Genomic DNA, 13,573 nt, shown 5'->3' on the forward strand with positions numbered 1-13,573 from the left:
TATGCATTCTTCCTGCTCTGACGTGGAATCTTAAGTGAATTCAAACAGAAGTATCTAGTACCAAACATGTTTTTCTCCCACTTTGTATTAGTGTTTGTTGGTCAATTTCCTCATGGCACAAAAACCCCTATTGTACATTACAAACCACAATGAGGGCCCTCTCTCAAAAGCTGTAGGTCGCATGGCAGTGATAATTTAACATGCTCATTTTGCTTGAAATCCATCCATCTTTATTGTACAGGGGGGAAAGTAAGTCAATAACCAATTTAATTGAGAAACTCTGGGAAGGTGTTTGGTAGGGCCAGAGGATCAGGGCCTGTGAGTCCTGCCCCTGCTCCCCGCGGCAGAGAGAGGCTCGTTAAAGATATTGCCAGCGCAGATGCGGCCGCATCTAGTTGACCTTCCCTCCCAGCTCACAAGCCGGCTAAATAATGGATGAGTTGCCTGGAAAGAACGGCGAGAGAGAGATTCGCCTGGATGGTCAGGGAGAGGGCCCCGGAGGACGGGAGACACGGGTGTGCTCCTGGTTTTTTTTGATTGTTTTTTTTTTTTTTTTTTTAAACACGCGGAGATGGGGGAGGTGGCATTCCCCGCGGCCTCTCCCTGGCGCTACGGTGTGCGGACACCCTCCGCACGCCATCGGCCGCCGGGCGTGGCCGCAAGGCCGGCTCGCTGCAGAGGTGCCGCTGGGGTGTCAATCATTAATGAAAGCAGCCCGTCTCTGGTTTCGGCTCTTGAATTCCACTTTCGGGCAAGGGGGGGGACGCGGGGGTGGGGAGGGGGTGTCACACACGCTCAGCTAGGTGCTGTGAGATGAGAGCCGTGCGCTGCGGCCGCTGGAACCGTGCCCTGCTCTCTCTCTCACTCCACATGCATGCGTGTACTAGTGCACATACCTACGTATATGCAAACAAGCATGCACAGATGCACGCACATACACACATACAGCAACAACAGGCATGCATGCACATGTATGCACATACACATGTACAAACACACACACTTACAAACTGGCATGGATGCGCACACATGCACATACACACAATATGCACAAACAGGCATGCACACACATGCAGTAGCAGGTTGCTGGCTCAGTTTCTTTCTGGGACACTACTTGTGTCTTGTTTGCAGATGTATGTGTGTATGTATATGTATGTACGAACGCACGTAAACACACATAGTGTAGTACTGTGTTGGGCAGCTGTCTGTGGTTAGTTCATCCTAGTTCATTCTACTTACACTTCCTTGAGTCTATATAAATAGTGAAACACCAGCCACATGATGAAGAAATATTTGTTTGATTCATCTTTTTGGTGGCAGCTTTTTGTTGGACCTGACGACTGTATTTGAAAGGATACATTGGGCAGTGGCTGTTTTGTTTGGTATTGCCTTTCAAATTTTTGTGTGGGGGTGGGGGCACTGGGTTTTAGAGCACGGTTCCTGAGTCAGTGCTATCACCCCAGTGCCCTCTCATACAGAAGAAAGGCAATATCTCTCACTCAAATTCGAATATAAACTCAAAGGTGTTTTATTTGCAGGAGAAAGAAACTGTGTTGCCAAAGCAGCAACACGAAAGCAAATAATCACAAATGATTAAGTACGGCCGTAAAAGAGCACGCACACATGTGCGCACACACACACACATACACACACACACATACACACACACATACACACACACATATATAAAACCTTATTTGTTACAACCAGTGCTAAATTGATTAATTTTTCTGATTATTATCTACATTATAATTTCTACAATAATATCTATTATACTTATCTCTATTAACCCTTTTGCTCCTAACTTATTTTATGCTATGTAATGCGTGTGTGTCGTTACATGGTTTATGTTTTCATTAGCGTTATTAAGCTTCTCATAGTTTTCACTGCCGCATATGCTGTACTTTTTAACGTTAAATCACTGTTTCCTCAAAGCTAACATTAGCTAAATTTTTTCCAATCTAGTGTTCTAATCACATTGGTTTGACTGTACGCACTAGACGGCGAATCACACCGGTGTGACTGTACGCGCGAAAGTGTTAATATCCACATTACAATTCACTCTTTCATTCTCTCTCCCCCTCTCTCTCTGTCATTCTCTCTCCTTCTCTGTTTCTCTGTCTCCCTCTCTCTTTCATTCTCTCTTTCCTTCTCCTGTCTCTCTTTCTCTCTCTGTCTCTGCCTCTCTCTCATATGCAGGTTTCCCTTTGGAGTCGCAGACACTCAGGCCTTGGCCAGCAAACCCGGAGGAAGAGACATCACAGACAGAGCGGCCGTGTGCGGTTTGGAGCGCGGTCATGGAGAGCAGGTGTGCGCAGTGGATCCGTAAGATCACGTGACCTCCTGCTCTCTCCTCCCGCCCGCGCAGCACCGTCTCCCACGGTGTCCACCAGGGCAGACCCGCCTGAGGCGCGGGAGGGTCGCCCCGACGCCTGGCGCCGCCGCACTCGCTGCATTCGACGCCTCCTGATCCTGCCTCCGCTTCTTACAGCGGCTGCCTCTTGGCCTTTGTGTCTCACAGCTGCTTGAATTCTGGGTCACTTCCTCTTCGCTGACCAGTAAGCTTTGTGTGTTCTTTTTTTAGATTAAAGATGTGAGCCGTCGTTTGACCATGTTTGACTTTCACCCCCATGGTGCTGAATGTGTCACTGTCCTGCCCTAATTCTGCTCTCCTTTGAGTCCTGAGGGGTTCCTCTCCGACTCTCGGGTTGGCAGCGCTCCATAGTTACGGCAGGGTTGAAGACAGTATGATCAGGCTGCCCCGGTTGCCCCTTTTCAGTCCACACCAATCAGATGCCATGGATTTGAAGCAGCCCCATCCACGCTGCCAATAAGAGCAGGAAGCTAGCACTGTCTGATTCTGCAACACTGGAACAGTGCCTCCACAGAACGGCCATGGAATTAACAGCTGAGGAAGACTCTTCAGGTCAGATGGCTTTGCGCTGGGTGGATATTGGTGTAGCAAGGCATGCCTTAAGGATCTGAGGTTCCAACCAAACTGGAAGTGTTCTTTGTACTTCCTTGCTTATACTTGATACACTGGGGTCATACAGAACAGTCATACGCACTTAAGGAAAGATGGGGGAGAACTGTGTGTGGTAAGGTAGCTTGTGTGTGTGTGTGTGTGTGTGTTTGTGTGGGAGTGAGAGTGAGAGTGTGAGAGTTTGTATGTGAAAGTGTTTGTACAATTGTGCCTTTGGGTCTTGGGAGTACTCACCATCCTGGCCTCATTTGCTGGGTTGACTGAATTCTGTCAAAAGGCCAATCTACCTGGATTTGTCACAGTTGGGAAAGTTCCCACAGAGAGACTGAGCGAGTTGGCCAGGCACGGCTGCCCTGTGGCCTCTCTCCAGCAGGCCCTGTTACAGCACCGCTTGCGCCCCCTGCTGGACCTCCCACCCGCTGCTCCTTCGGAACCAAGACGACCGGGCCAGCCGGGCCCTCGCTGTCACTCCAGGGATGTGTGGGCAGTGAGGAAGCGAGCAGGATTGCGTCAGAACCAAAGAATAACGGCTGAGAGCGGCAGAGAGGGAGGGACGCGGGGTTCAGGCGCGGGTCGAGCGGGGGTGTCATGGCGGACCACGCGGAGCTGCTAGCAGAGATGGCGACCGTGGGGCGCCTTACCGCCACCGAACGGCTCAAGCACGCCCAGAAGCGGCGCGCCCAGCAGCTGAAGGGCTGGGCACAGATGGAGAAGGAGGGTGCCCGGGGCAACAAGGCGGGGGCGAAGGGCGGCAAGAAGGGCGGCAGGACCCGCAGGGTGGCCTTCCCCGACAACATTACCCTGCTGGAGGCTGCTGCCCGCAACGACCTGGAGGAAGGTGAGGCCAAGATGTGTACAGTATACACACAGGGCACTGTTTAAGTATTCCTGGTAGAGTGTCTGTCACTATACACAGCAGAGTTGAAACACTGAAGAACCTTATCGATTTGACCTGCAATAACTGCCTTTGATGCTGTTCTGTGTTCATGTTTGCAGAAAGGCTTAAGGATGAACTTAATTTACACTTGATGCGTTCTCAGTCAGTAACACTTAAGTCAGAACAGACTTTTGCCTTCTTCACAGTTACACGTAGTCTCACATCGTATTTTCCAGTAGCAGGGAGACGCAGAGAGCAGAACCTGTATTGCCCTGAGATGTGTGCACAGTATATATAGTCCATGTGTATAAATAACCAATAAATTTCCACTGGCTTTACCTGCTTCTTTGTCCCGAGGATTCCAATGACGGTTTCAGAGGAAATATGGTAATAAGTAGCTTTATTCCCAGTAAACCAAGAAGATATGCAAATGCGCATTCATTCAGTTCGCCAGCTCCATAGCACCCATGAAGAGTGGAATTTACTAAGTCGCCATTGTTAGGGTTAAATGCAAACTACACTAGTTTCCAGTGTGCTTGTTGCACTTTTTTTGCCACTGTAACTCTTAAGGTTCAGCTGCAGAACTTCTATTAGAAATAGTGATGGACAGTTGTATGGTGGTAAAGAGCAGGGCTTATAACCCAAAGTTTGCTGGTTCTGTTCCCAGGTGGGGCACTGCTGTTGTACCCCATGGCAAGGAAATTAACACAGTAATACTTGCTACAGTGAATACCCACATGTATAAATGGGTAATATGTGCAGTTCTAATAAGTCTGTCTGAGGGAAAAATGTCTGCTAAGCAGTTGTAATATGGTGATAGTTTGTGGTTCAACTGCAGAAGCACTGCAGACATTAAATGAATGTAATGTGGTAATCAGGGCAGTTGTGGGCACGTTGAGATGACCATGTCTGGAACATCCAGGAAGCCACAGTGACACAAAGCGACTGTATCTTTAAGCATGGTACTTTACCTAAGAGGCTCTCGTGCATGTCCAGCTTATATAAGCCAGACCCGGTGTGAAGTGAAAGTGAAAATGTGCAATGATAATGACTGCTGAGGAAATGGGCACTGTTTTGCACTGACATATCTCAGACTTGCTCTTCACATCTAGCTGCATACTGAACTTTGATGCTGTTTCACAAATGCTGTTGATACTTTTAATGCTATGGATATTTAAACATCTTCAGTATTTTGCATTTATCCTCACACACTGTGATCGTGTACAGGTTGATTATGTGGTTTCAGACATTGTGTTTTGCCGTAACGGGCCCTCTCCCCTCTTACGGTGATGAGCAGTTCTGGGGCTGGCCCAACAGGGTGCTGGGTAACAGGCCTCCTGTGTCTCGTTCTGCAGTGAGAGAGCTTCTGAACAGTGGAGTGAGTCCAGATCTTTTCAATGAAGATGGCCTCACAGCCCTGCACCAGGTAGATATGATACAGCACTGTTTACACACACACACACACACAGACACAGACACACACACACAGAGCTATCTGTATACAAACACACCACCTTACAACAGGCTGTATCAGACACACACACACAGCAGCAGAACTGCACGCACGCTCCTCTTTCTGTCCGTGCGGCCGTGCTCCAGCTGTGCTCTGCTGTCGGCGTTTTGTCTGCGTCTCCGTTCTCCTGTCGCAGTGTGTGTAAACACTCTGTGTGCTCCACATTGTTTCTCTCGGGAGGCCAGACGTAAACCCAGCGCAGGCCGAGACCCTTGAGAAAGTTCCGGAATTCCTGCTCGCTGCTCGCTGGATTAGCGCTCCCTGTGCCTTGGCACAGCAGCCTGGTTTTACAGACTGGGTAGGCTGAGCCGGGATGTGTAGGGTGGCAGTGTAGCATAGTTGTAAAGAACAGAGCTAGTAACTGAAAGGTTGCTGGTTCGATTCCCCGCTGGGCCACTGCTACTGTACCCTTGGGCAGTGTTAATTAAGCCTCAGTAAATATTTAGCTGTATAAATGGATAACATGTAAGAATTGTTACTTACATAAATCGCTCTGGATACGAGAGTCTGCTATAAATGCCAATAATGTAATGTCTCTCAGTGCTGATACGGCCATGTTAAACGCAGATGAAGAAACGGACACTGCAGCTGTCTTTACGGCTGCTGCCTTTCCGTCTGAGAACAAAGCCAAACGTTTGTGCAAACAATGGCCACAGTTGAGATGCTAATTCTGCTTGTGTGCAAAATAGGGGTCTCAGTGTGTCAAGGCTGGGTGCGTCTGTTTGTGTGTGTATGTGTATATAATGTATGTGCCTCACCTACACTTAGCAGTCTGTGTGTGCATTTTCCTCAGGGTGCATGGTTAGATGGATGTGTCAGCTGTTTGTTTATTTCTTTGAGTTTTGCCTGGTGTGTTTCTCAGCATCTGTGTCTGATTTCAGACATTTTGCAGCAAATGTGGGTGTAGTATGAAGCTGCTGTAACTGATATACTGTTTGTCACTACATAATATAATGACATGATCATCTAAAACTACAAAGGAAAAGTTAGAGGTATAAGTTGGAGATGCATCTCTGCTGTGCTTGAGTATCCATAAGGGACAGTAGTGAGTTACTTTTGTTTATTCTAATCTAACAGCAATTTGCTTAAGTGGCCATGGGTTGCCTTCTCCTATCTTCATTGTCTGTTGGCGTATTGAGTGGCTTGTATTGTTCCTCTCAGGCCTCTTGCTTACATAGTTCACTACAGCCATAATGAATCTTTGTTGTCCCACAGTCATGGTCATCAGCTGTTTAAATCATGCCTGTACTTTGCAGTGGGCTCAGTGATCTCATTGCGTGTGTTGTCTGTCTTCAGCTATGTTAATCGTGCCTGTGATATGCAGTGGTCTCAGTGGTTTCGCCCCGCGTCTGTTCAGTCTTTGCTGTACTTTACAGTGGCCTCGGTGGTCTCATTGTGTGCGGCGTCTGTGTTTAGTTTTGTTAGTCGTTACTGTGATATGCAGTGGTCTCAGTGGTTTCGCCCCGCGTCTCTTCAGTCTTTGCTGTACTTTACAGTGGCCTCGGTGGTCTCATTGTGTGCGGCGTCTGTGTTTAGTTTTGTTAGTCGTTACTGTGATATGCAGTGGTCTCGTTGGCCTGATTGAGTGTGGTGTCTGTGTCTCCCCGCCTCAGTGCTGCATAGATGACTTCGTGGAGATTGTCCGCTGCCTGCTGGACGCGGGTGCGAGCGTCAACGCCTGCGACAGTGAGCTGTGGACCCCTCTGCACGCCGCTGCCACCTGTGGCCACACCGGGCTGGTGCAGCTCCTCGTACAGTCGTGAGTACCCGTCGGGCCGCCTGCTCCCTGTCAAGTCTAACTGAACACACACTCTGTCACTGCCACAGTATAGTAGCTCTATTTTGCAGGAAGCGTGTGTAGATATAACAGAAGGTTGGACGACTGCCATATTTTGCGCTATGTTTGGGGGGAAAAAAGTCATCTGTAGATATGTCTTTTCTAGAAGTCCAAATCCTTAGAGTGCAGCTCATTTACATTGCTAAAGAGGCACAGAGACCACATTCAAAGCAGGATATTTTGCACTGATATTCACTTCCTCTATTCCATGATTCTGATCGTGTGTAAAACACAAAAGTTTTTAAATAAAGTCTTTTTTTTCTTGGAATGTCTTGGGGTTGTAAATAACACTTTCACTGAGCTCACGTTACACGATTAAGGTCTTTCAAGATTACCATGCTCACTGTGGTTTGCTAAGGTGCTTTCTTGCGTGATTAAGGAATGCCTAATACAAGTATTGCTCAGCGCATTCCCTAACGCCTTCCTACACACAGTCCGTACGCTGTAGTAACACAAGCTGTGGTCTGAACGCATTATGAAAATGTATACCCGCTTATCTATGGGGGCATCTGTGTTTCACACACGCGATCATCGGAATCGCGGAACAGGAGAAGTGGGTATCAGTGGAAAGCATCCTGCTTTGAATGCAGTCTCTGTGTCTCTTTAGCAATGTAAATGAGCTGCATTCTAAGGATCTGGGCCTCCGCTAAAGCCTTATCTGAGTGGGTAATAGTTTTTGTATGTACACGGATACAGTACATTTCTCAGAATAGGCTGTTTGTCTCAGTGGCAGCTCAATAGGACGAAAGGCAAATTCTCTTTAATCTGCTGGCTGCTGTTCCAGGTGAACTGGCATTCCTTAGCCCGGGCACTCAGGTGTTTTTAACTGCACACCTCCTTTGAAACACTACAGGTGAATCAGGTAAAGGTGTTATGAGGTAACTGAGAACCCTGTTGGCCTGACTGGGAGAAACCTGCGGGTGTAGGTGGAGTCAAAGGCCAGGTAACCCACAGCTGTCGTGTTATGCACCAGGCCGCTGGCTCTGCTGGTGATGCAGGGCGGGCTCTTCCAGTTGTGTTGACACTGACGGTGGCTTTGACTGGGGTATGGCTGACACGTGTTACTCCCCTCTGTGCGTGTGCTCAGTGGCGCCGACCTGCTGGCGGTCAACGCAGATGGGAACATGCCCTATGACCTGTGTGAAGATGAGGCCACGCTGGAGCTTATCGAGATGGTCATGGCAGAACAGGGTTAGTTTAAGTTAAATACACAGGTTGTTTGTTTGCACAAGTGTTTGTCTGTGTCCAGCTGTAACACTCTCACTGTGTAGGTATAACTCCCTCTCTGTTGGTATAGCTCCCTGTGCAGGTATAACTCTGTGCGGGTATGATGCAGGTGTATATCTTTCTGTGTAGGAATATTGTAGTTATAACTCTTTCTCTGTAGGTATAGCTCTCTTTAAGCAGATATGACTCACTCTCTGTGCAGGTATAACTCTCTGCGGAGATATAGTGCAGTTGTAACTGTCATCCTGAGTAAGTATACCTTGCCCTCTGAGCTCTGGGATAACCGGGTCTTTCTCTGTGTAGGTATAACGCAGGAGCGTATTGACGAGTGCAGAGGGGCCAAAGAGATGGAGATGCTGGCAGACGTCCAGGCGCTGATTCAGAGCGGGGCGGACCTGAACGCCCAGGACGACCAAGGAACTACTCTGGTGAGAGGGAGAGATAGAGAGAGAGACAGAGGGGGGCAGAGAGAGAAGGAGCAAGACAGAGAGGGAGAGAGGTTGAGAGTGTGAGTCTGAATGTGTGTGTGTGTCTGTGTGTGAGACAGAGAGAGTGTATGAGTGTATAAGTATATGGGTGTGTGTGCGTGCATGCATGCGTGTGTCTGTGCCACTTGAGACTGCAATGTACTTTCTAGCCACCGGCTATGCAGCCAGTGAAGAACCTGTCTGAGGTGGGATGGGGATGCTGCACTCAAGAGCTGTGAAGTGATGTGACGGGGCTCGTTGCCATGGAGCCCCTCTTTGAAAAGCAGCTCACCGACGTGACACGCATTGCCCTCCCTCACGTTCTCCTCCTCTCTGCCGACCTGGTTTGCAGCTTCACATCGCTGCGGCCAATGGGTACCAGATTGTGGGTGAGCTGCTCCTGGAACAGCGGGCAAAGGTAGAGGAGAAGGACAGCGATGGCTGGACACCGCTTCACGCTGCCGCCTGCTGGGGACAGGTGGGTATTGCACCCCCATGGACTTTCAGAAATAATGCACAGACTTGACTGTGATGAGTGTACAGATTCAGTTGAAAACAAATGTAAACATACTCCCTTTTACTCATAAAGCGCACACCTACACCCTGCACCTCTGCTGGTGGCTCCTCTGTTATAGTCACACTAACTGAGTGCTGTAGAATTGCTGTAGATTGTAACAATACTTGTGACAATAACAATACTTGTTGGAATTGACTCTTGATGCTTTTTTTCCCTCAGGCTCTGAGCTGACATTTTCTGTTTTCCTGTTTCAGATCCAGATGGTAGAGCTGCTTGTGGCACATGGAGCGAATCTTAACGCCAAGTCGGTCTTGGAGGAGACGCCACTGGGTGAGTTCTGGCTTCTGCCTGACTGAGGGAGATTGAGACTTAGGCTTGCTGATTCTGAGGGGTTTTGCATCGGAGACTCGCTGACCTAGAGGGGCTTTAGATCTGAGAATCACTGACCCAAGGAAACTTTAGATCTGTGAATCACTGTCGCAGAGGTGCTTTACATTTTAGATTCACGAATCCAGAGATCCTTCAATATCTGAGACTCACTGACTGATGCCGCGGTGTTTCATATCTGAGACTCATTACCTAGAGAACCTTTAAATCAAATATGGTCAGCCCTTCTACAATGTCTCATTCTCATCACCGTCCATTCTGTGTCGTCAGTGTGACTTAGATTAGTGAATCTGATGGAGGTTGACATGTTGACATAATTTTGCTTATTTGTATTGTATTGCATTGGCGTTCTTGTAACGTCTGTCCCGGCAGATGTGTGCGCAGATGAGGAGGTGAGGGCCAAACTGCTGGACCTCAAACACAAACACGACGCCATCATGAAGAGCCAGGACAGACACAAGGGCACCCTGCAAAGGAGAGCCTCCAGCACCAGCAGCAGAGGGTGAGAGGCCGGGAACGAGAGAGGGCAAGGGAAGAGAGACAGAGAGGGGGAGAAGCGTGGAAAGAAAGGGGAGAGAGGGGGAGGAAGGGAGAGGGGGAGGAAGGGAGAGAGGGAGAAAGAGAAAAGGAAGAGAGGAGAGTAGGAAAGGGCGCAGAACAGAAGGGGGAACAAGATGTGGGAATAGAAACCGAGGGAGGGAGAAGGAGGGGGACTGAGGCACAGAAAGACAGAGGTAGGAGAGGATGGTAGAAGGAGGGAAAGGGAGAGACTGGAAAATGGAGAGATGGGGATTAAAGGAAGGAATGGAGGAAGGGATGAAAAAGAGGAGCACGAACATCATTAGGGTGATGGAGAGAGAATGACGGAGAAACAGGGGAGGAAAGAGAAGTAGAGTAAGAATGGGGAGACTCAGAAATGGAGGAATTGACAGATGGGGAAGGAGTGAAAGGAAGGGAAGACTGCAGGTGCACATTGCGAGATGGATAGGAAAACTAAGAGTGAGGAAGGAGTTATGTTGAGGGTGGAGTAAGGCACTGTGGTTTGGTTAGAGGCACACAGCGGCACAGGGCCACCCTGTTCAGCCTGCCGGGCTGATGGCTCTCTCTCGCCCTCTGCTGGCGCAGGAAGGTAGTGCGGCGCGTGAGCGTGAACGAGCGCTCCAGCCTGTACCGCCGAGAGCACCACAAGGAGGCCATGGTGTGGCAGGAGCGCGGGCGGCAGCCGGACCCTCAGGATGACGATGAGGACAGACAGACGGACGCAGAGCTCAACCAGCACGCCTCCGCGGTGAGCTGAGACACAGAGGGATAGTTGGCTTGGCATGGCTGTGTGTGTCACACTCTCTGTGTGTCTTAGTAAGGCACGATGAATTAGAAGCACTGATACTAAGACACAACACTAGAGCGATGGTTTCACACGCCTCCCTCACTCCCTTTCTCTGTCCCTCCTTCTCTCCCTCTTTCACTTTCCCTCCCTTTCTTTCCCTGTCCCTCACTAACGTCACCTTCTCCTCTTCTCTTCCTCTATCTCTCTCTTCCCCTCCCTCTCTTTCTCCCCCTCTCTCCCGCTCCCTCCTCTTCTCCCTCTCTCTCTCTGTCTTTCTCTCCCCCCCTCCCTCTCTGTCTCCCTCCATCTTTCTCTTACACTCTCTCTCTCTCTCTCTCTCTCTCTCTCTCTCTCTCTCTCTCTCTCTCTCTCTCTCCCCCTCCCCCTCTTTAATCCCTCCCTCTGTCTCTTTCCTTTTCTCTCTCTCAGGCCGCAGGGTCAGGTGCGTGGGCGCGGCAGGATGAGGAGGATGGTGCTGAGAGGAAGAGGGACTCCACCCTGGGGAACGGGGCGACGCCGCTGTCCTCCATGTCCTCCATGGTGCCGGGGGAGCCCCGCGGGGGCGGCCGCATGGACCGCAGCGCCTCCTACCAGCTGGCCCCCGCAGCCGGGGAGGGGGAGGGGGCGGACAGCATGACCCGGGAGAAGTCCCACCACACCCTGGCCGACCTGAAGCGGCAGCGGGCCGCCGCCAAGCTCCACAAACACCCCGCCCCTCCCCCGCCCCTGCCACCGCCCACCGAGGAGGAGCCCGCCCCTCCCGAGTCCCCGCCCCCAGCCCCTCAGGACACGCCCGATGCGGGTGAGGCCGCCGCCCCCAGCACGGTCTACTTCACCCCCGCCAGCGGAGACCCGCCGCTGCTGAAGCTGAGGGCACCGGACGAGGAGTCCTCCAATAACAAGGAGCCCTGCTGTGGGCTCATGTAACTGCACAATCTCACACACACACACACACGCACATGCATAGAGTGGTGTGACTATAAACCCTCTCTCACATACACGTACACATGTGCACAGTAACACAAACTGGTGTGAGTATAAAACCTCTCTCTTTCGCACACACACATACACACACACACACACACACACACACACACACACACTCACTCACACTCAAAGGTGTGCCCATAAATCCTCATGTACACGCAAATGTATTATAACTGCATACACACAGATGTGTCACTGTCTTACACAAACACACACAAACTCAGCAGGAGCTGTGACACAGTGGACAGAACTGCTTTTCATGAGCTCCTGCCTGACTTGGGAGTGTTTGTTTCCCAGGTGGGAGACAACAGAGGCTATCTAACACTACCGTGTTATGATACCTTTCCACGGGAAACATTGGAACAAAAAAACCCAATATTTATGAAATTTCAGCTTTTTCATATTTAAGATAATTTCTTTGACGTTTGATTTATATGAAAGTCTCTGATGTAATTTTTGTATTTTTTTTTTGTTTTTCTTTGAAAACTGCCTTTCTCGCTGTAATACTGATTTTATTTCCAGCTTTGCCACTCACACGCTCTCTGCAAGGTGGGTTGTTTATACCAGGTCTGCGCCAACTGTCATTTTGCATGACGGTGACCTAAACAGCAGTGAGGTCATAGTTAGGAAACAGAGGATAAATTGTCAGCACCTGACTTTAAAGCACACAACATTCCAAGCTTCTCTCCACATTAAATTGCAGGGCACCTCAAAGGCCTCAGTGCTGTCACACTGTGGCTGCACAGCAAACTGCACATTCCAGGTAGCTCATTCCTGAACCAGGCACTCACTCCCTTGAATACACTTTGTTTAGCACCTTACCTAAATGAAGGATAAGTGATACTTTATAAAGTGAAGCACAGAGAAATGTGAAGTTTCATCACTGTAAAGCACAGAAATTCCACAGAGTGATCTGTTAGTGTTTGCATTTGACAGTTCCTGAGAGATTGGTAGTCTCTCAGTTTTGCCACAGAGGTAATGTGAGCAAAATCAGCACTTTATTAACTGACAGGCAGAATGAACATTTTTCAGACTCAAATCCAAAAAGATGGAAATATAATGAAGTAAACGTTTAAATGTGAGGCAGACAAAGGTAAAGCTGAACACTGCATGCCCCTGGAGTGTGGCGGAGAAATGATTTCCTCCTTCCTGTTGAGTTTGAGTGGCAAATTTAAGCAAATGTCACATTTTAACTTCCCTTACATCTAGCGCAGGAGACTGAAGAACAAGGAAGTTAAGCACAAAGTACATTACAGATTACCTTGAGCCTTGAGAATCACCTCACTGCATACTCCCTCCCATTGCTCCTGTTTTTGCTTTATGGGGTCTGAATGTCGGGTTTTCAGTAACACTAAAGCTCCATCTGTGGGCAAATGAGGCAATACCTGCCATGTCATTATTTAACAAATCAGTTTTCAATGATTGATTGAGCATGACTTGAGTTAGCTTTA

The 13,573-nt window shown here is 49.2% G+C and overlaps 1 protein-coding gene across 1 annotated transcript; it reads left to right on the top strand.

Annotated features, from left to right (window-relative positions):
- Positions 1-3,428: 3,428 nt before the first annotated feature.
- Positions 3,429-12,093, top strand: ppp1r16a (protein phosphatase 1, regulatory subunit 16A). The gene is made up of 10 exons (XM_036522360.1): positions 3,429-3,821; positions 5,216-5,286; positions 6,987-7,132; positions 8,298-8,401; positions 8,741-8,865; positions 9,257-9,382; positions 9,676-9,751; positions 10,181-10,310; positions 10,934-11,096; positions 11,565-12,093. The coding sequence occupies exons 1-10, from the start codon at positions 3,572-3,574 to the stop codon at positions 12,060-12,062; spliced, it is 1,689 nt and encodes a 562-aa protein (XP_036378253.1). The 5' UTR covers positions 3,429-3,571; the 3' UTR covers positions 12,063-12,093.
- Positions 12,094-13,573: the final 1,480 nt, after the last annotated feature.

This window comes from Megalops cyprinoides, chromosome 2 (assembly GCF_013368585.1).
Source record: "Megalops cyprinoides isolate fMegCyp1 chromosome 2, fMegCyp1.pri, whole genome shotgun sequence".
Classification (NCBI taxonomy): Eukaryota; Metazoa; Chordata; class Actinopteri; order Elopiformes; family Megalopidae; genus Megalops; species Megalops cyprinoides.

Coding starts and splice junctions, on each gene's coding strand:
- ppp1r16a (XM_036522360.1), top strand. CDS start 3,572: ATGGCGGACCACGCGGAGCTGCTAGCAGAGATGGCGACCGTGGGGCGC. Junction 5,287..6,986: donor GCCTCACAGCCCTGCACCAG/GTAGATATGATA, acceptor TCCCCGCCTCAG/TGCTGCATAGATGACTTCGT. Junction 9,752..10,180: donor CTTGGAGGAGACGCCACTGG/GTGAGTTCTGGC, acceptor CTGTCCCGGCAG/ATGTGTGCGCAGATGAGGAG.